Genomic DNA, 21,004 nt, shown 5'->3' on the forward strand with positions numbered 1-21,004 from the left:
CATTTTGTTTTTTTTTTTTGGTGAAAGCTGTAAAGTCTTTGTCTAGGTGCATATTTTTGCATATGAATGTCCACTTGTTCCAGCATCATTTGTTGAAAAGACTGTCTTTGCTCCATGTATTGCTTTTGCTCCTTTATCAAATATCAATTGAGTATATTTCTGGGGCTCTATTTTTGAGCTCTCTGTTTTGTTTCATTGATCTATTTGTCTATTCTTTCAGCCGTACCACACTGTCTTGATTACTATATCTTTATAATAATTCTTTTTTAATATAAATTTATTTATTTTTGTCTACGCTGGGTGTTCATTGCTGTGCGTGGGCTTTCTCTAGTTGTGGAGAGCGGGGGCTATTCTTTGTTGCAGTGCACGGGCTTCTCATTGCAGTGGCTTCTCTTGTTGCGGAGCACAGGCTCTAGGTGCGTGGACTTCAGTAGTTGTGGCACACGGGCTCAGCAGTTGTGGCTTGTGGGCTCTAGAGTGCAGGCTCGGTAGTTGTGGCACATGGGCTTAGTTGTTCCACGGCATGTGGGATTTTCCTGGACCAGGACTCAAACCTGTGTCCCCTGCATTGGCAGGCGGATTCTTAACCACTGCACCACCAGGGAAGCCCCCATCTTTATAATAATTCTTCAAGTCAGGTAATATGAGTCCTCCAAGTTTGTTCTTTTCCTTCAGTGTTGTGTTGACTGTTCTGGATCATTTGCCTCTCCAAACTTTAAAATCAGTTTGTTGATATCCACAAAATAACTTATGGGATTTTGATTGAGATTGCATTGAATCTGTAGATTAAACTGGGAAAAATTGACATGTTAGCAATAGCAAGACTTCCTGTCCATGAACATGGAATAGCTTGCTGTTTATTTATATCTTCTTTGATTTCTTTAATCAGAGTTTTGTAATTTTCCTCCTATAGATCTTGTACATTTTTAAAAGATTTATACCTAAATATTTCAGATATTTCTTTTTTTTTGGTTAATATTAATGATACTGTGTTTATAATTTCAAATTTGAACTGTTCATTGATGGTATATAAGAACGCAATTGACTTTTGTATATTAACCTTATATCCTGCAACCTTCTATAACTGCCTCTTTATTCCAGGAGTTTTTTGGTCACTTCTTTCAGATTTTCTGAATAAAGCAGTCATAAGCAATCATGGCATTTATGTCTTCCTTCCTAATCTGTATACCTTTTATTTCTTTTTCCTGCCTTGTTGCATTAGCAAGGGCTTCTAGTACGATGTAGGAAAGCAATGGTGAGAAGGTTCGTCCTTGCCTTTTACCAGATCTGAGTGAGAAAGCTTCAAGTTTCTCACCATTAAGTATGAAGTTATGTTTCTTATAGATACATTTTATCAAGTTAAAGAAGTTCCCTCTTTATTCCTGGTTTGCTGAGAGTTATTGATTATTGATTCAATTTTTAAAATAGATATAGGACTATTCAGGTTATCTATTTCTTCTTGTGTGAGTTTTGATAGTTTGTGTCTTTCAGGGAATTGGTCTGGTTCATCTAAGTCATCAAATTTGCAAGCACAGAGTTGTTCATATTACTTCTTAATTATCCTTTTAATGTCCATAGATCAGTAGTGATGGATCCCTCTTTTATTTCTAATATTAGTAATTTTTGTCATTTCTCTTTTTTGCTTGGTTATCTTGGATAGAAATTTATCAATTTTCAAAGAATCTTTGATCTTTTCAAAGAACCAGGTTTTGTTTTGTTTATCCATTGATTTTTTGTCTTTAATTTCAATGATTTTTTAATCTAATTTTTATTTCTTTTCTCCTACTTGCTTTAGTTTTATGTTACTTATCTTTCTCTAGTTTCCTAAAGTTAAAGCTTAGATTATTGCTTTCAGATCTTTCTTTTTCCCTAATCTGTGCATTCAGTGCTATGAATTTCCCTCTAAGCATTACTTTTGCTGGATCCCACAAATTTTGTTAAGTTGAATGAAAATTTAATTCAAATTATTTTAAAATTTCTCTTGAGATTTCTTCTTTGACCCTTATGTTATGCACAAATGTATTGTTAAAATCTCCAAGTATTTGGGGCTTTCCCATGTATCTTCTTTTTCTTATTTATATTGGAGTAAAACAATGTTGTGTTAGTTCCAGGTGAATAGCAAAGTGATTCAGTTATACATATACATGTATCTGTTCTTTTTCAGGTTCTTCTTCCATTTAGGCTATTACAGAGTATTGAGCAGAGTTCCCTGTGCTATAGAATAGGTCCTTATTGGTTATCTGTTTTAAATATAGCACTGTGTACATGTCAATCCCAAACTTTCACTCTGTCCTTCCCCCACACCCTTACCCCGTGCTAACCAGTTCATTCTCTAAGTCTGTGAGTCTGTTTCTGTTTTGTAAATAAGTTTTGTGTCTCATGTGTGTGTGTGTGTGTGTATATATATATATATATATATATATATATATATATATATATATATTTTTTTTTTTTAGATTCCGCATATAAGCAATATCATATGCTACTTGTCTTTCTCTGTCTGACTTACTTCACTTAGTATGATAATCTCCAGGTCCATCCATGTTGATGCAAATGGCATTATTTCATTCTTTTTTATGACTGAGTAATATTCCACTGTGTATATATACCTCATCTTCTTTATCCATTCCTCTGTCGATGGACATTTAAGTTGTTTCCATGTCTTAACTATTGTAAATAGTGCTGTGATGGACATTGGGATGAATGGAACCTTTCGAACCATGTTTTTTTCCAGATATATGTCCAGGAGTGGGGTTGTTGGATCATATGATAGCTCTGTTTTTAGTTTCTTAAGGAACCTCCATAGCTGCACCAACAGTGTAGGAGGGTTCCCTTTTCTCCACACCCTCTCCAGCATTTATTGTTTGTAGGCTTTTTGATGATGGCCATTCTGACTGGTGTGAGGTTATACCTCATTGTAGTTTTGATTTGCATTTCTCTAATAATTAGCGATGTTGAGCATCTTTTCATGTGCCTCTTGGCCATCTGTATGTCTTCTTCAAGCCTTCTGCCCATTTTTTTACTGGGTTGTTTGTTTTTTGTGATATTGAGCTGCATGATCTGTTTGTAAATTTTGGAGATTAATCCCTTGTCAGTCACATCATTTGCAAATATTTTCTCCCATTCTGTGGGTTGTCTTTGTGTTTTGTTTATGGCTTCCTTTGCTGTGCAAAAGTTTTTGAGTTTGATTAGGTCCCATTTGTTTATTTTTGTTTTTATTTCTCTTAGTAGGGACAGATTGTAAAAGTTATTGCTGTGATTTATGTCAAAGAGTGTTCTGCCTATATTTTCCTCTAAGAGTTCTATAGTGTCTGGTCTTACATCCATTTTGAGTTTATTTTTGTGTATAGTGTTAAATAATGTTCTAATTTCATCTTTTTACACGTAGCTGTCCAGTTTTCCTGGCACCATTTATTGAAGAGACTGTCTTTTCTCCATTGTACAGTTTTGCCTCCTTTGTCATAGATTAATTGACTATAGGTGCATGGGTTTATTTCTGGGCTTTCTATTCTGTTCCATTGATCTATATTTCTGTTTTTGTGCCAGTACCATACTGTTTTGATTACTGTAGCTTTGTAGTATTGTCTGAAGTCAGGGAGCCTGATTCCTGCAGCTCTGTTTTTCTTTCTCAAAATTTTCTTTGGCCTATTCAGCATCTTTCATGTCTTCATACAGATTTTAAGATCTTTTGTTCCAGTCATGTGAAAAATGTCACTGGTAATTTGATAGGGATTACACTGAATCTGTAGATTGCCTTGGATAGTATAGTCATTTTGAAAATATTGATTCTTCCAATCCAAGAACATGGTATACCTTTCCATCTGTTTGTGTCATCTTCGATTTCTTTCGTAGTGTCATAGTTTTCACAGTACAGGTCTTTTGTCTTCTCTGGTAGGTTTATTCCTAGGTATTTTATTCTTTTTGATGCAATGGTAAATGGGATTGTTTCCTTAATTTCTCTTTCTGATCTTCGTTGTTAGTGTATAGGAATGCAAAAGATTTCTGTGCATTAATTTTGTATCCTGCGGCTTTGCTTAATTCATTGATGAGCTCTGGTAGTTTTCTGGTAGCATCTTTAGGATTTTCTATGTGTAATATCATGCCATCTGCAGACAGTGACAGTTTTACTTCTTCTTTTCTAGTTTGGATTCCGTTTATTTCTTTTTCTTCTCTGATTGCCATGGCTAGGACTTCCAAAACTATGTTGAATAAAAGTGGCAACAGTTAGCATCCTTGTCTTGTTCCTGATCTTAGAGGAAATGCTTTCAGCTTTTCACCGTTGAGTACGATGTTAGCTGTAGGTTTGTCATATATGGCCTTTATTATGTTGAGGTATGCTCCATCTGTGCCCACTTTCTGGAGAGTTTTTATCATAAATTGGTGTTGAGTTTTGTCAAAAGCTTTTTCTGAATCTATTGAGATGATTATATAGTTTTTATTCTTCAATTTGTTGATGTGGTATATCACACTGATTGATTTGTGGAGATTGAAAAACTCTTGCATACTTGGGATAAATCCCACTTGATCATAGTGTATGATCCTTTTAATGTGTTGTTGTATTTGGTTTGCTAGTATTTTGTTGAGGATTTTTCCATCTATGTTCATTAGTGATATTGGTCTGTAATCTCTTTTGGTGTTACCTTTTTCTGGTTTATGGCATCAGGGTGATGGTGGCCTCATGGAATGAGTTTGGGAGTGTTCCTTCCTCTGAGATTTTTTTTTTTTTTTTTTGCGATACGCGGGCCTCTCACTGCCGCGGCCTCTCCCATTGCAGAGCACAGGCTCCGGACGCGCAGGCCCACCCGCTCCGCGATACGTGGGATCCTCCCGAACCGGGGCACGAACCCGCGTCCCCTGCATCGGCAGGCGGACTCTCAACCACTGCGCCACCAGGGAAGCCCCCTCTGAGATTTTTTGGAGTTTCATAAGGATAGGTGTTACCTCTTCTCTAAATGTTTGATAGAATTCGCCTGTGAAACCATCTGGTTCTGTATTGTATATTTGAAAGTTGTTAAAATTGTAGATCCTAAAAGTTTTCATCACAAGAAAAATTTTTTTTTGTTACTCCGTGAAGTGCTGAATGTAAACACTAAACTTACTGTGGTAATCATTTCACAAAGTATACATATATCAAGTCATTGTGTTGTACATCTTAAAGTAATACCATATCAATGTCAATTATATCTCAGTAAAGCTGAAAAAAACTCACCTATATGTTAGTGATTTTCTTCCTGCTGGATATGTCATTTTCTGCTAGAGAATGCTGAATTTTCTAAGTATAATAGTGTATTTGCCTGTCAGTATTTTTTTCTCCCAGGTTTATTGAGATATAATTGGCATAAAGCACACTGTATAAGTTTACAGCATAATTATTTGACTTATATACATCATGAAATGGGGAAGTAAACAGTAAGTTTAGTGAACAACATCTTCTGTAGATAACAAAATTAAAGAAATTAAAAATATATTTTTCTTGCGATGAGAACTTAGGATTTACTCTCTTAACCGCTTTAATATATAACATACAGCAGTATTAATTATATTTGTCTTGTATGTTACATCTTCAGTATTTATTTATCTTGTAACTGGAAGTTTGTAGTACCTTTTTTTTTTTTTTTGGCTGTACGCGGGCCTCTCACTATTGTGGCCTCTCCCGTTGCGGAGCACAGGCTCCGGACGCACAGGCTTAGCGGCCATGGCTCACAGGCCCAGCCGCTCCGCAGCATGTGGGATCTTCCCGGACCGGGGCACGAACCCGTGTACCCTGCATCGGCAGGCGGACTCTCAACCACTGCGCCACCAGGGAAGCCCTGTAGTACCTTTTGACTGCTTTCATTCAAGTCCCTCTCCTCCCCAACACCTTATGTTATGTCATTGCTCTCTTCTTAAGTGCATACGTGTTAAGGTTTGTTATCTTCAATTATTGCCAGGATGGATGTCAAGGAGCTCACCCCTTTGTTTTGTTCTAGGAGCTTTATGGTTTCAGGTCTTGTGTTCAAGTCTTTAATCCATTTTGAGTTGATTTTTGTTTGTGGTGTAAGATAAGGGTCCAGTCATCTTTTACATGTGGTTGTCCAGTTTTCCTAGAACCATTTATTGAAGAGGCTATCCTATCTATATTGTATGTTCTTGGCTCCTGTGTCATAAATTAATTGACTATATGTATGCCTGCATTTATTTCTCTGCTCTCTATTCTGTTCCATTGATTTATATGTCTGTTTTTATTCCAATACCATACTGTTTTGATTATTATAGCTTTGGAATATAGTTTGAAATCAGGAGGCATGATGCCTCTTCTTTCTCAAGATTGCTGTGACCATTCAGAGTTTTATGTGGTTCCATACAAGTTTTAGGATTGTTTGTTCTATTTTTGTGAAAAATGCCATTGGAATTTTGTTAGGGATTGCATTAAATCTGTAGATTGCTTTGGATAGTACGAATGTGGTTTTTTTTTAAAGATATGGAATGCTTCACAAATTCACATGTCATGCTTGAGCAGGGGCCATGCTAATCTTCTCTGTATCATTCTAATTTTATTATATGTGCTGCCGAAGTGAGCATGAACATGGTTTAATTCAAGTTGTTCAGTTGACTTTGGACTGGAATTATTATAAATATATGTTTTGAACAATCCTTTTTGCTTATTTGCCTAAAAGAGTCCTGCACCATTATTTCGAGTTTCACATTTCGCAGTATTACAAGGCACTGAGTCTTTACCCTTGCACTTTGAGCTGTGTCGTACATTATTGGATTAGTTTCTTTTCTGCGGTCACAAGCTTTGTGGCAAAAGGCCAAGAGTCTGTATTTGAGCTCTGAGGAAACACTGTTATCATAGATCCAGCTGAGGTTACCAGGATAGTAAACATTGTCATGAGACTCATTCCTGGTAGAATACTGATCGTGCTGTTAGGCATACCCAGCATTTGTATTTATGAATTTTTTGAGTTAAATACCTATGAGGTAATTGCTATGATATAAGGTAGTATGAATGGCCTAGCCTTAAAATTTTAATATTGCCTGGAATTTACAACATGTATGAGTTATAAAATCATTGTAGGGAATTCCCAGGTGGTCCAGTGGTTAGGAGTCTGTGCTCTCACTGACAAGGGCCCAGGTTGGATACCTGGTCAGGGTAAAAAGATCCCACATGCTGCACCACACAGCCAAAAAAAAGAGAAAAAAACAACATTGTAAAAGTATATTCTGATTGTATACCTTCCTTTTTTGTATTAGTTTATTTTACTTCAGTCACTGTGCAAATCTGAGAGACTATATAAATTAGTTAGGCATCCTTTCAATATTTTAAAAGTACTTTATAAACTTTTATAGTTTTTATTTAAGAAGTCTATTTGTAGAAGTACTTTAATATGTACAGTTGGTCCTCACTTTTTACAGATTCTGTATATGTGAATTCACCTGCTTCTTAAAATTTATTTATAAACCTAAAATATACTTACAGTGATTTTATGATCGTTTGTGGACATATGCAGAGAAGTGAAAATTGAGTGCCCTGACACACATTTGTAGATGAGGTCAAACAAGACAGTGCTCTGCCTTTTTGTTTCAGCTCTCATTCTGTACACAAGTGTCCTTGTCATGATCTATGTACTGCCACTTTTTTTTTAAGTGTTTTTTGCTTTTTGTTAGTGGTTTTTTTTTTTTTTTTTTTGCGGTACACGGGCCTCTCACTGTTGTGGCCTCTCCCGTTGCGGAGCACGGGCTCCGGACACGCAGGCTCAGCGGCCATGGCTCACGGGCCCGGCTGCTCTGTGGCATATGGGATCTTCCCGGACCGGGGCACGAACCCGTGTCCCCTGCATTGGCAGGTGGACTCTCAACCACTGCACCACCAGGGAAGTCCCTTGTTAGTGGTTTTGCAATGAAAATTGGCCCTTGAAGACATTTTTCCAATGAAGACATACAGATGGACAAGGGCACATGAAAAGATGCTAAACATCCCTAATTATTAGAGAAATGCAAATCGAAAGGGCATGGAGGTACTACCTCACACTGGTCAGAATGGCCATCATTAAAAAGTCTACAAATAACAAATGCTGGAGAGGATGTGGAGAAAAGGGAACCCTCCTACACTGTTGGTGGAATGTAAATTGGTGGACCCACTATGGAAAACAGTATGAAGTTTCTTTGAAAAAGTCAAAATAGAATTGCCATATGATCCAGGAATCCCAATCCTGGGCACATATCCAGAGAAAACTCTAATTTTGAAAAGATACATGTACCCCAATGTTCATAGCTGCACTATTCACAATAGCCAAGACGTGGAAACACCTGAATGTCCATTGACAGATGAATGGATAAAGAAGATGTGGTACATATATATACAATGGAATACTACTCAGCCATAAAAAAGAATGAAATAATGTCATTTGCAGCAACATGGATGCAATATAGATTATCATACTGAGTGAAGTAAGTCAGAAAGAGAAAGACAAATACCATGCGATAATCACTTATATGTGGAGTCTGAAATATGACACAAATGAATTTATTTACAAAACAGAAACACACAGACATAGAAAACAAACTAATGGTTACCAAAGGGGAAAGGGGGAGGGGAGGGATAAAATTCGGAGTTTGGGATTAGTAGATACACACTACTATATAAAAAATAGGTAAACAACAAGGTCCTACTGTTATATCCCAGGAAACTGTATTCAATATTGTGTGCCAGAATGGAAAAGAATATATATATATATATAAAATGGAACCACTTTGCTGTATACTAGAAACTAACACAACATTGTAAATCAAGTATACTTCAATTAAAAAAAAATTGTGCACAAGCATAGTGTTGAAATTCTGTCTAATGTTTCTAAGTACAAGAAGGTTGTGATGTGCCTTATAGAGAAAAATTCCTGTTAGGTGAGCTTTGTTAAGGCATGAGTCATAGTGCTGTTGGATGTGAATTCATTATTAACAAATTAACAGAATATTAAAGTGTTTTTAAACAAAAACTCACATAAAACAAGATTATGTATTGATGGATTGACAAAAATGTTGTGACCAGAGACTCACAGGAACGTAACTCTGTATTTCTCTCAGGAACAGTGATTCACAGTTCACTAATTCAGTGTTTGTGTTGACTTTATAGAACATTACTGCAAATAATGAGAAGCTGTCATACTTAATTTTTAAATTAAGGGTTTATTTATATCTAGCAGTTAGGTAATTTTTAAACTATGTGATTATTTGAAACCAGATGATTAATGAATTTCGGGTAGTTGAGAAGAGGAAGGACTTGTAGACGCAAATCCTGAAACCTAGAGAGGTAAAAAGTATGTTTAGTTAGCATTGGTGCCTGGCAGAGGTGAAGTACTTGGATTTTTACTTAGACTTCATGCATATCAGTGAAAGCTAAATCATGTCAACAGTTTCCTGGCAACTGAAGGAGTCTTCCATTCTGTAGGGACGGACCAAGAAAAATAAAGGGTCAGATGACTGAAAATACTTGCCCTTCTTACCATTCATGGGTAGGGAATAACCATTAAAGGGGGAAGAGAGCAAACATCATTATTTCTACGTTGTTAATGACAGCACAGAGTTGTGTATAGTGAGAAGCACTGTTGCGTAATTAATTTTTTTGCCTTCTTTGCACTTGATACACTCCAAGGTCATGGTACCTTTTTTTTTTTTTTGGCGGTATGCGGGTCCCTCACTGCTGTGGCCTCTCCCACTGCAGAGCACAGGCTCCGGACGTGCAGGCCCAGCGGCCATGGCCCACGGGCCCAGCTGCTCCGCGGCATGTGGGATCCTCCTGGACCGGGGCACGAACCCATGTCCCCTGCATCGGCAGGCGGACTCTCAACCACTGTGCCACCAGGGAAGCCCCATGGTACATATTTTTAAACAGCAAAACACTATAAAGCTAATGTCCTCAGTGACCCACTATGCTAATGTTAGTGATATAACTGGCCCATGACACATAGACTTGTAGTAGACAATATTATGCTGAAGAAACTCATGGAAAATGAATTGATCAGCTTGTTCATTCATTTAATCAAAAAGTTTATTTTATTCAAAAGTACATTCACGTGGTTAAGAAGCAAAAAAAAAAAATATATACTGACAGTTCTAATAATGAAAAATAAATGAGCCCTGTCCTACCTCTCCCATCCCCATTCTTACTGCTGAAGAACATTCTCTTTTAACTCTTAAATATTCCTTTTGTTGTTTACCTCCATATTATTAAATAGTATACCTAGTGTAGCTGTTTCTTGATTTATCAGTTGTGGAGCATATTTATCTCCTGCCGTAAATTCATACCTGATCCTTGGTCCTTTTAGCCTTTCAGTATAGTTTTAGCACTATCTTGTCTTTCAACTTTGGTAAATTATCTGTATTCTCTGATAATTTATTTTCCTCTATTTTCTCTTCAATATATTTTGTTAGAAACTGACACTCCTGGATTGATCTTCTATGTCTCTTTTCTTTCATGTTTTTCTTCTCTTTTTCTGACTTTATTATTTTCTATTTCCTCTGGAGTCATTTTGTGTGTGTGTGTTTCTGTCTTTCTGTTTGTGCCCCTCTTTCCTTGGAGGCTTTCTCTATATATCAATATTTTGGTTGCCCATTAAGAGTGAGAGTGAGGCACCAAAATACAGGTTGGGAGTGCAGATTGGAGAACCTCACTTTAGAGCAGTGTTGCTCAACTTTTTTTCATTTTCACAGCCTGAAGGAGCATATTTAAACATTTTTCCCCATACTTGCTGCCTCTGCCATGGAATTTTAATATCACAAGATTTACTGTATATCTGTTTGTGTATTGTGAAAGATTCAAATATCAGGGAGGGTTTGGGCATGTCATTTCTCTGGGATGGTCAATTGCTACATCTGCTCTCCTATCTTTAGTTATTCTGTGGGAAAATGGGGTGGAGGGTAGGGGGGTCACCAACCATTTATGGCCCTTGAATTAGTCTCTTAGTTTATAGTCCTATATAGCTGCTGCCCTCCTTTTTAGCAGGCACTTTTGAGTCCTTAGACTATTCTTGCTTCAGTGGGGTAAATTAGCTCCTCTTTGTACATCCCCCTGCCACCATGAGCACCATAACCCATTATCTTCCTCTACCCTAGTACTTCAGTTAACATTCTTCTCTGTGTTTTGTCTTCTAGAATTGTATTAAATCTGTAATTTTAATTTTCACTAAAGTTCCTCTTCAGTTCTATTTGTTGTAGCGATTCATTTGTTTTTAAATCATTAAGTAGTGTTCATTTGGGGCATTAGAACTGAAAGGGGATACACATTTGTGCTCAGTTTTCCATCCTATCTGGACATCTTTAATAGTCTTTAAAAAATAAGCATTTTCAATATCGCTAGTTTATATTCGTCATATTTATCTCTGTAAGATACCTGTAATTTTTTTCCATTCATTTATTTTTAAGTTCTCAGCAGTCATTTTATGCCCGACTAAAAATTCATTAATGTGACCTGTATTTGTCACTTTTATTTATGGTAATGTATCATGTTCATATTGGGTTGAGATTTAATAAAACTTGTACAAGCAACAGAATTCTTTTCCTTTTTTGAATTCTGGGTATTAGAAAATTATACTGAGGTAGGTATCAGAGCTTTGTGGAGATCTCAGAGAACTTTCTAGAGCTGTACTCTCTAATACAGTAGCCATTAGCCACATGTGGTTATTTAAATTAATTTAATTACAACTAAATAAAATTTTAAATCCAATTCCCCAGTCACACTGGCCACATTTCAGGTATTCAGTAATCACATATGGCTAGTGGCTACCATGTTGGACAGCACAGATATAGAACATTCCTATCATTGCTAAAAGTTCTGTAAGACAGCACTATTCTAGAGAGTAGAAAGTAGGACACCATTCTGTAGCTTCTAAGAGATCGACTAGGTTCTTAAGCCCCAACTTTGCAGGAGTTGCTTCGTGTGATGAGTGTATAGGACTCTGCTGAACAGATATTAATGTAAAAGGAAAAGAATTGACGTCTTAAAGGTATCTTTTAAAGCCGTTAGTAAAGAGTGCAAGTCATAAGACTAGCTATTATCTAAATAAATGCAGGAGACAGCCAGAAAAGCACTGTGATAACTGCATTAATCCTCTTTTGTGTTGATTCAAGGGAAAACTTCAGAAAATTGAGTCATATAGCATGCATATATAGTGTCCTCGTCATTCTTCAGAACTTTACTAAGGAGTCTCAGCATAGGCAATAAAATGATGCTGATAAACTGTTGTTGTGAGTGGATATTATCCATAAGCTATTACCCCACTTAATATTTTTGTTTTCTATGTTGATTATTTGCAATATATTTAGGTATAGCTTATAACCTTGGAAACGTAGAACTGGAAAGTTTCTAGAAATTACCTAGTCCTTTCCTTTTATAGGTAAGGGAAACTGATGCTTAAAGTAGGGAAATAATTTACCCAAAGGCACACAGCCTTTGAGGGCAGAGCCAGTGCCAGAACCAACACATTTTGAGGTCATGTATAAAACCTTTCCCTTGGTACTATGCTGATGACAAAGAAAGAAAGATTTGATTCATTGTCTTTCTCAAAAGCTTTAATAATCTAGATGTAAGACCCAAGCCGGCAACATTATTATTAAGAGTATGTAATTCTGGGAACTATGAATTTTATAATGTATTTTCCTCTTTTTAGAACAACAATTTGTAATCTTTACACAATGCCACGAATTGGAGAGCCTGTCTGGCTTACAATGATGTCGGGGACTCCAGAAAAGAACCAGCTTTGCCATCGTTTCATGAAGGAGTTCACTTTTCTAATGGAAAATGCTTCCAAAAATCAGTATGGCCCGCCCTTCTCCCTCCCTCCCTTCCTTCCCTTAACTATCTTAGCTATTGTTTACTATAACTAGATATCTAGATTGTGATCAAGTTCAAGTACAAAGGTGAAAGAATTAATCATTATCTTTGGAATTATTTCATATTATTAATGAGCAAGACAGAATTATAAAAGATAACTAAGATAATTACAAGACAGGGTATGGAAGAAGACCAAAGAACCTTATGAATGAGAAACAGTAAAAATGTCTTTAATTGTGTGTTAAATTAAAATTCCTGACATCTTACAGAACTCTGTGAGGCTTCCCATTTTTCGTGAATTGTATCCATGAATGTGGTTTCATTCTATAGAAAAGAAGTTTAAAAATACATAGGGAAGTGCCAGGATTCCAATAATACATTTTTAGTGTGGTACTTTATCATATTGTTTTCTTTTAATCATCAAATTCTTAGAATCTAGATGAGTAATTTGGGTGTTTTTATTCTCTTTGATGGTAAACAAAGTTTTCTTAATACGTTCCTTCATTTTCCTTTTCAGTAATTTGGATATGTATAGACTTCCTGGTTGATTCATTAATATATGTGTATTTTAAACACTGAAAAGAATGCATAGTTTCTCAAGTAAAATGGCATTTTTGTTTTTTAATTATGAGTAGAAATAGCTCCTTGTAAATGCTGTCTTTATTTTAAGGATTTTTCTTTTAACTCCTACCCAACCAAAAAAATTTATTAACTTTTGTTTTCATCCTAGTGATATACCTATCCTTCCTTCTATCCTCTCGTTTTTTATGATGTTTGGCCATGTACCCTCTCTGCTTTATTCTGCCACTGAATTTTGCTTGAGGTTTTATGAAAGCAGATTAGAATCTGATAGGATGAATTTTGTTTTCAGATTCTTGCCAGCACTCATTACTGCAGTTCTGACCAATCATCTTGCCTGGGTTCCAACAGTCATGCCAAATGGACAGCCACCTATAAAAATATTTTTAGAAAAACATTCCTCTCAGAGTGTGGACATGTTGGCAAAGACTCATCCGTATAACCCACTTTGGGCACAACTGGGTATGTATTCTGAAAACCCTTACATTTATGCATTATACTTAGACTTTTGTGTAACTGTCTGGAGTTACTTTAGGGCAAAAATAAATAGAGAAAAATTAAGTGCTCTCTTTCCTCCCTTCCTTTCTAAAGCATTTCTTCCTTACTTGTTATTTCATAACTGCTAAATTGTGTTATCCCCATCTTATGTTTACTATCATTCCTTATAGTGACCTGCAGCTGGAACAAAAGGAGCAGGATGATGGCTGGTTTATTAGTAACTTCAGGGTCTTCAGGGTGTTTTGTGTTAGGTACTTTGCCTAGAAAGAATGAATCAACAAAGTCACCTATGATCGCTAGAATAAATCTGTTTAACTGAGAAGCAGTCATTGAGGTTTCCATTGTTCCACCTTTGTTTGTTGAGTAATTTTTGAAAATCTTTCTCTTAGTGCTTGGTACCCCACTAAATAAATGGGTAACAGGAGAGAGGGGTTAGTTGATGAGTTGACAGTTATTAGGAAGTCAGTGTAGCATGGTGCTTAAATTTAAGCATAGGCTGTGGAGTCAGGCAGACCATGTTTGAATCACAGTTTCCCTATTTATAAAGTGGGGATAATAGTAAATAGTACATGGAGTTCCCTGGTGGTTTAGTGGTTAGCATCGGGTGCTTTCACTGCCTTGGCCCGGGTTCAGTCCCTGGTTGGGGAACTGAGATCCCACAAGCCGTGCAGTGTGGCCGAAAAGTAAAATAAAATAAATAGTAAATACTTCATAATGTGAAAAGTAAATGAGATACTGTGAGAACAGTGCTTAGGACAGTGGCTGGTAAATGTAGTTGCTGTTACTCCAACTCTTAGTCTATTGCTATTTGGTGATGTGGGGAGGAGTATGGTGAGAATGTTTTGGTGACCTGCTAGAAACTTAAACTTCCCTTAGGTTGTTATGGTGAGTGAGCTTGCCAGGCAGATTGTAATGTGGCTTATTAATTCATATAACCAACCAATGTCCCTCTCTCATTCCTGCTCTTTCTATTTCTTCTCTCCCTCCCTCTCTTTCCTCCCTCCTTTTCCTTTCCATATATATTTTGATATATATGTCAAAATGTATATGCCTCTGAAACCATCACCAAACTCAAGATGGTGAACATATTCATCACTACAAAAGTTTCCTCATGCCCTTTGTAATCCCTCCCTCCTATTCCTCCCTACTCTGCCTGTTCACTGTTCCTTATACTCAGGTAGCCACTGGTCTGCTTTCTGTCACTGTAGATTAGTTTGTATTTTCTAGACCTTTATATAGATGGAATCATACACTTAAGTGTTTTTGTTTGGTCTGAGTTCTTTCATTCAGCATAATTATTTTGAGATTCACCTATGTTGTATGTATTAATAGTTCATTCCTTTTTAATGCTATGTAGTATTTCATTGTATGAATATTAATTTACCTTTTTTCAAACCAAGTAATTCAGTAGTTTTTTTTTTAATTTGAACATTTCAAATCTGTTTTCAATTCTATAGTCATTTATTGAATGCACAATATATCTAAGGCTCTGTGCAAAGAACCCTGGAGGGTATAAAGATGAATGATATCTAGTCCTTGCCTTTAAGAAGTGACAGTCTTATACTGTAGGTAAAGTATATGTGGACAATAATGATAATTCAAATAGGAACTATAAGAAATGAAAAGTTTAGTGGGAGTTCAATTAGGGAAGCTTACTTTTGTCCAAGGGAGGATGCTTGGGTGGGAAACTTTGGACTGGCAGAGATACAGAGGGAAGGGAAAGTACATAGCATGAGTAAAGGAGTCTAGGTGTTAAAAGTGCTGAGCACATTCAGGGGTCCAGTTTAAGTGGGACTTTGGGTGAATAAAGGTAAAATAGGGAAACTATCAGAAGATAAACCTGGAAAAGTAAAGTGGAACCAGTCATGAAAGACTCATTTACCATACCAAAGCAGTTTCAATTTATTTGGTTGTTAGTGGAAACCTTGGGAGTAGTTTTGAACAGTGGCATGATGGTACTAGAGCCAGTTTCTTAGCCAGAGGAGAAAATTTATCTTAGTACAGTCTGTAGTATATTATTTGAGACCTATTTATGTTTGTTCCTTTAAAAAGTATGGGGTTCTTATAAAGTAAAAATAGAGATTCTTTAAATGGGTATACTGACAACTTGCAAAACTTGAATTAAATCCCTCTCCTCCTTTTCTAAATGTAATGGCTCTACATGTGTAATATGGATAACAGAAGTGAAAATGAATCACAGGGCTAAATGTGTTGCCCTTTTGGGTCTATCCTGAGTACCCAACCCTCTAGGGAATGGAATGGAAAGGAAAATGGGCTTTTAAAAACACGGGAGCTAAGGTGAGGTCTTTGGTAGGGCAGCAACAGGCGGAGTTCAGGAATATGATTTAAATCAAGGAAGGTTAAGTGTGTGATGTGACTACTTCAGCTCTGTTCCATTTCACTACTACTCCTTTCCTCTCCTTGGTCCCCAGCAGATGTGCTTTTGCACATAATACTTCAGTCAGTACTTCTCCACCCATATAAAGTGCTCTGCAAGGGGACTGGCACAGAGCATGTTCTTGGTGACTTTCACAACTGACTGTTTGCTATGGTTTCAGCACCTTATTAGCAGCTGCTTAAGGAGGAAGGTAGAAAGCCTATCCATTCACCTTTCTCTTTGGTTAAGACCATTCATCTCATCCTAGTCCTGAATAATCACTAACCTATTAAGGAACCAAGAGTAAAATCTGAACTACCCCTCATAAAATAATAGTGGGTTTCTGATAATTGAAAATAGCCTGCTTAGTATGAGTAGAGGATGTGTCCATTAACTGATTTTTCCATTTCAGGAGACTTGTATGGCGCTATTGGCTCTCCTGTACGGTTAGCAAGGACTGTGGTAGTTGGTAAACGACAAGACATGGTCCAGAGGCTGCTTTATTTTCTTACTTACTTCATAAGATGCTCTGAACTTCAAGAAACCCATCTTTTAGAAAATGGAGACGATGAAGCCATTGTTATGCCAGGCACAGTAATTACAACCACTTTAGAGAAAGGTGAAATTGAAGAATCTGAGTATGTGCTTATTACAATGCATAGAAACAAAAATAGTTTGCTCTTTAAAGAGTCAGAAGAAACAAGGACTCCTAATTGTAACTGTAAATATTGCAGTCGTCCACTCCTTGGGCAAAATATAGAGAATGTTTTGCGACAAGAGAGAGAAGATATTCAAAACAGCTCTAAGGAGCTGCTAGGAAATTCAAACGAGTGCCGAATGATTTCTCCTTCTTCTGACTGCCAAGAAGAAAATGCTGTTGATGTTAAACAGTGCAGAGATAAATTAAGAACTTGCCTTGACACCAAGTTAGAAACAGTTGTTTGCACAGGATCTGCTCCAGTGGACAGATGTGCATTGTCAAAGTCAAGCTTAGAGCCTGCAGAGGAATCATGGCAGAGTGAGGAATTGCTAGATTCAGGTAATCACACAGGTAAAGTGTTCAGATCCACAGGAATGGTTGTGGAAAAAAAACCTCCAGATAAACTTGTGACAGCTGCATTTTCTTGTGAGGCAACCCAGACAAAGGTTACTTTCTTGATTGGGGATTCTATGTCACCCGACTCAGATACTGAACTCCGGAGTCAGGCAGTAGTGGATCAGATTACCAGGCATCACACCAAATCACCGAAGGAGGAAAGAGGGGCTGTTGATCAGCATCAAGAAACTGCACAAACAGCTAAATCTGGAGAGCCTGATATACTGAACATGGTATCTGGAGAGCCCTGTGAACTTCCCTGCTGGAATCATTCAGACCCCGAAAGCATGAGCTTATTTGATGAATATTTTAATGATGATTCAATTGAAACCAGGACTATTGATGATATTCCAGTTAAAACAAGTACAGACAGTAAAGAACACTGCTGTATGTTAGAGTTTTCAAAAAGATTTTATACAAAAAATAGCAAACAGAGCAATGAATTTTGCAAATGTGTAGGAACAGTTCACCAAGATTCATGTAAAACCTGCTTTCCTCAGCAAGACCAAAGAGATACACTCTCCATTCTTGTCCCCCATGGGGATAAAGAGAGTTCAGAGAAAAAAGTTGCTGTGGGAGCTGAATGGGACATTCCAAGAAATGAAAGTTCAGATAGTGCCCTTGGGGATAGTGAAAGTGAAGATACAGGTCATGATGTGACTAGACAAGTAAGCAGTTATTATGGAGGAGAGCAAGAAGATTGGGCAGAAGAAGATGAGATACCTTTTCCTGGGTAAGTACGAAGTTTTAGCCTTTTATAGAACCTGTAAAAATATGTACCATTCTTTTGTTTAGCTCATCTCTGAAAGTTGGTAGTAGCTAATATAAAAGAAGAGACCATTGTTCTGGACAAATACTCTTTTATTATCACATGCTCCTACTTAGAAGAAGGATTAAAGGCTAAGCCCCACAGATGCCCCAGAAAAGCTTTGTGAAGGCATTAGAGAAAAGTTGTGTTGGTGTGTGGGAGATGGCTTACTGCCTAGGAGTTTTCAATTAGCAGTGAGTTATGCTGCCCAGAAAGGACCTGTGCTGAGCCTGACAACTAGGGAGAGGTAATCGCTGAGAGAAGGTAGGAAATAGCTGTTAGAAATAAGTTTGGAAATAAGAGGAAAGCATAGAATGGATACTCTTGGTCAAGAATACAAGGAAAAGATTCATACATGAGAAATGTTATATACCAAGCTTTGGGTTTGTGAGTTATTTATACTTGGTTTTGGATAATGGTTTCCATAATTTGATTGTATTAAGAATGTGTTACATACACAAGGGACAGCATTCCTAAAGTCTGTTATGAAAGATTTATGTTCACCTCATTACAGAGTTGTCCATTACAGACCCTTTTTGGATAGGAAGGAGTATTTTGTGGTCTCATTGAGCCCTTAAGCCAGTTTTTATTTAAGGATGATTTTACTATTAGTATATTTTATAAAGAATGATGGTACTGGAAATGTGGACTAGTAGAGTCCAATTTTTTTTGTGTGTGTTGGTAAAATATATTTATTACTGATTAGGTATGCCTTCTTTTGGAACTTTTCTTGCAGGTCAAAGTTAATTGAAGTGAGTGCTGTTCAGCCCAATATTGCCAACTTTGGGAGGTCCTTGCTGGGTGGCTACTGCTCTTCTTATGTGCCTGACTTTGTTCTTCAAGGAATTGGGAATGATGAGAGGCTCCGTCAGTGTTTAGTGTCAGATTTGTCTCATGCTGTGCAGGTAAGTGACCTTCACTGCTCTTAAATTTATTTAGGATGAACTCTGTTAACCAGTATAACCCAAAATTGCCTTACTTTTGGTAACACTTCAGTGTGTAATACAATTATTGTTCTCTAAATCCATCACTTTATATGCAAAAACCTGCATGTTTGTACCTGTCATTGTGAAAGCAAGTAGAGAGTTCCAGGAATCTATCAAACTGGAAATTAGAAAATACTGTATGTATTCATAGATGTTCATCACTAGGTTATTTATAATTTCAAAATATTGCAAATGCTTAAATGTGAATGGAATTAATTTTCATTGCTGGTATATAGTACAGTTGATTTTTCTATATTGCTGTTGTATCCTGCCACTTTGATGAACTCTTTTATTAGTTCTCATAGTTTTTTTGTGTGGATTCTTTAAGATTTTCTACATACAGGCTCATGTTATCTTCCTTTCCAGTCTGGGTGCCTCTTTTTCTTTTTCTTGCCTGATTGTACAGGCTAGAACCTTCAGTACAGTGTTGCATTGAAGTGCTGATAGTGGACATCCTTGTCTTGTTCCTTTTCTTAGGGGGAAAACATTGAGCCTTTAATTATTAAGCATGATATTAGCTGTTAGATTCTTATAAGATGCTCTTTATCAGGTGGATAAAGTTCCCTTCTATCCCTAGTGTTTTGAGTTTTCTGTCCCCCACGCCCTTAAATCATGACTGAGTGTGGGTTTTTGTCAAATACTTTTTCTGTGTCTATTGAAATGATCGTGGGTTTTTCTTCTTTAAACTGTTAATGTGATAGATTACATTGATGGATTTTTAGATGTTAATCCAATCTTTGTATTCCTAGGTGGGAAAAAACCCACTTGGTCATGGTATGTAGTACTCATATAGCATATTAGTTGACTTCTGTGTATGGTGTAAGATAGTGGTCCAGTTTCATTCTTTTGCTATGTGGCTGTTCAGTTTTTTTTTTATTAATTAATTAATTTTTGGCTGTGTTGGGCCTTCGTTGCTGTGCGTGGGCTTTCTCTAGTTGTGGCGAGCGGGGGCTACTTTTCGTTGTGGTGTGCGGGCTCCTCATTCTGGTGGCTTCTCTTGTTGTGGAGCATGGGCTCTAGGCACGCAGGCTTCAGTAGCTGCAGCACGCCGGCTCAGTAGTTGTGGCTCCCAGGTTCTAGAATGCAGACTCAGTAGTTGTGGTGCAAGGGCTTAGGTGCTCCACGGCATGTGGGATCTTCCCAGACCAGGGCTCAAACCTGTGTCCCCTGCATTGGCAGGCGACTTCTTAACCACTGTGCCACCAGGGAAGTCCCTGTTCAGTTTTTTAAGCACCATTTATTGAAGAAACTGTCCTTCCTCCATTGTATATTCTTGGGTCCTTTGTCATAAGTTAATTGAGCATATATACATGGGTTTATTTCTGTGTTCTCTATTCTCTGTTGCTCAACTTTTAAAACAACTTTTCTTCATTTTATTGTTATAAATAACACTGATACTCTTGCTGTGTTTTATGAATTTAAGATGATTTCTTTAGGCTAGATTCCCAGAAATGAAGTTACTGGCCAGTTTTTAAGATTAGAAGTATTTTCATGTTCTTGTTGCATGTTTTGTAGTTTCTTTTCCAAAAGACAATACTAGTTTGAACAGCAGTTTGTAATGTCCCTAAAACCTGTTCCCTTTACAACATTGGGGTTCGCTCTCTTCTTTTAAAAAAAAGAAAACTGGCTAGTTTTGAGGAAGGTACACTGAAGTTGATTTGGTACATTTTGAGTTTAAAAGTGCAATCTGCAAGGCCATGTTTGAATGCCTAGAAGGCAATTGAAAAAATCAGGTTTTGTAATGTGGTGGAGATCTAGGAGTATCTGCTAGAGAGGAGATACTTAAGGATTTGGGAGTTTATGTATTGAGATTCTGGAAATGCCTGGGAGAGAAAAAGGGCTGGTAGGATTG

At 37.0% G+C, this 21,004-nt stretch overlaps 1 protein-coding gene across 2 annotated transcripts in view; it reads left to right on the top strand.

Annotated features, from left to right (window-relative positions):
• FNIP1 (folliculin interacting protein 1) overlaps positions 1–21,004 on the top strand; it is a 132,349-nt gene that overhangs the window by 92,009 nt on the left and 19,336 nt on the right. For both annotated transcript variants that reach the window (XM_082837188.1, XM_082837189.1), the window contains 4 exons: positions 12,645–12,791; positions 13,680–13,849; positions 16,675–18,091; positions 18,903–19,071. In XM_082837188.1, coding sequence (XP_082693314.1) covers positions 12,645–12,791; positions 13,680–13,849; positions 16,675–18,091; positions 18,903–19,071 — 1,903 coding nt within the window. The remainder of the gene's footprint in view (positions 1–12,644; positions 12,792–13,679; positions 13,850–16,674; positions 18,092–18,902; positions 19,072–21,004) is intronic.

Source organism: Leucopleurus acutus (genome assembly GCF_964270905.1).
Source record: "Leucopleurus acutus genome assembly, chromosome: 3".
Classification (NCBI taxonomy): domain Eukaryota; kingdom Metazoa; phylum Chordata; class Mammalia; order Artiodactyla; family Delphinidae; genus Leucopleurus; species Leucopleurus acutus.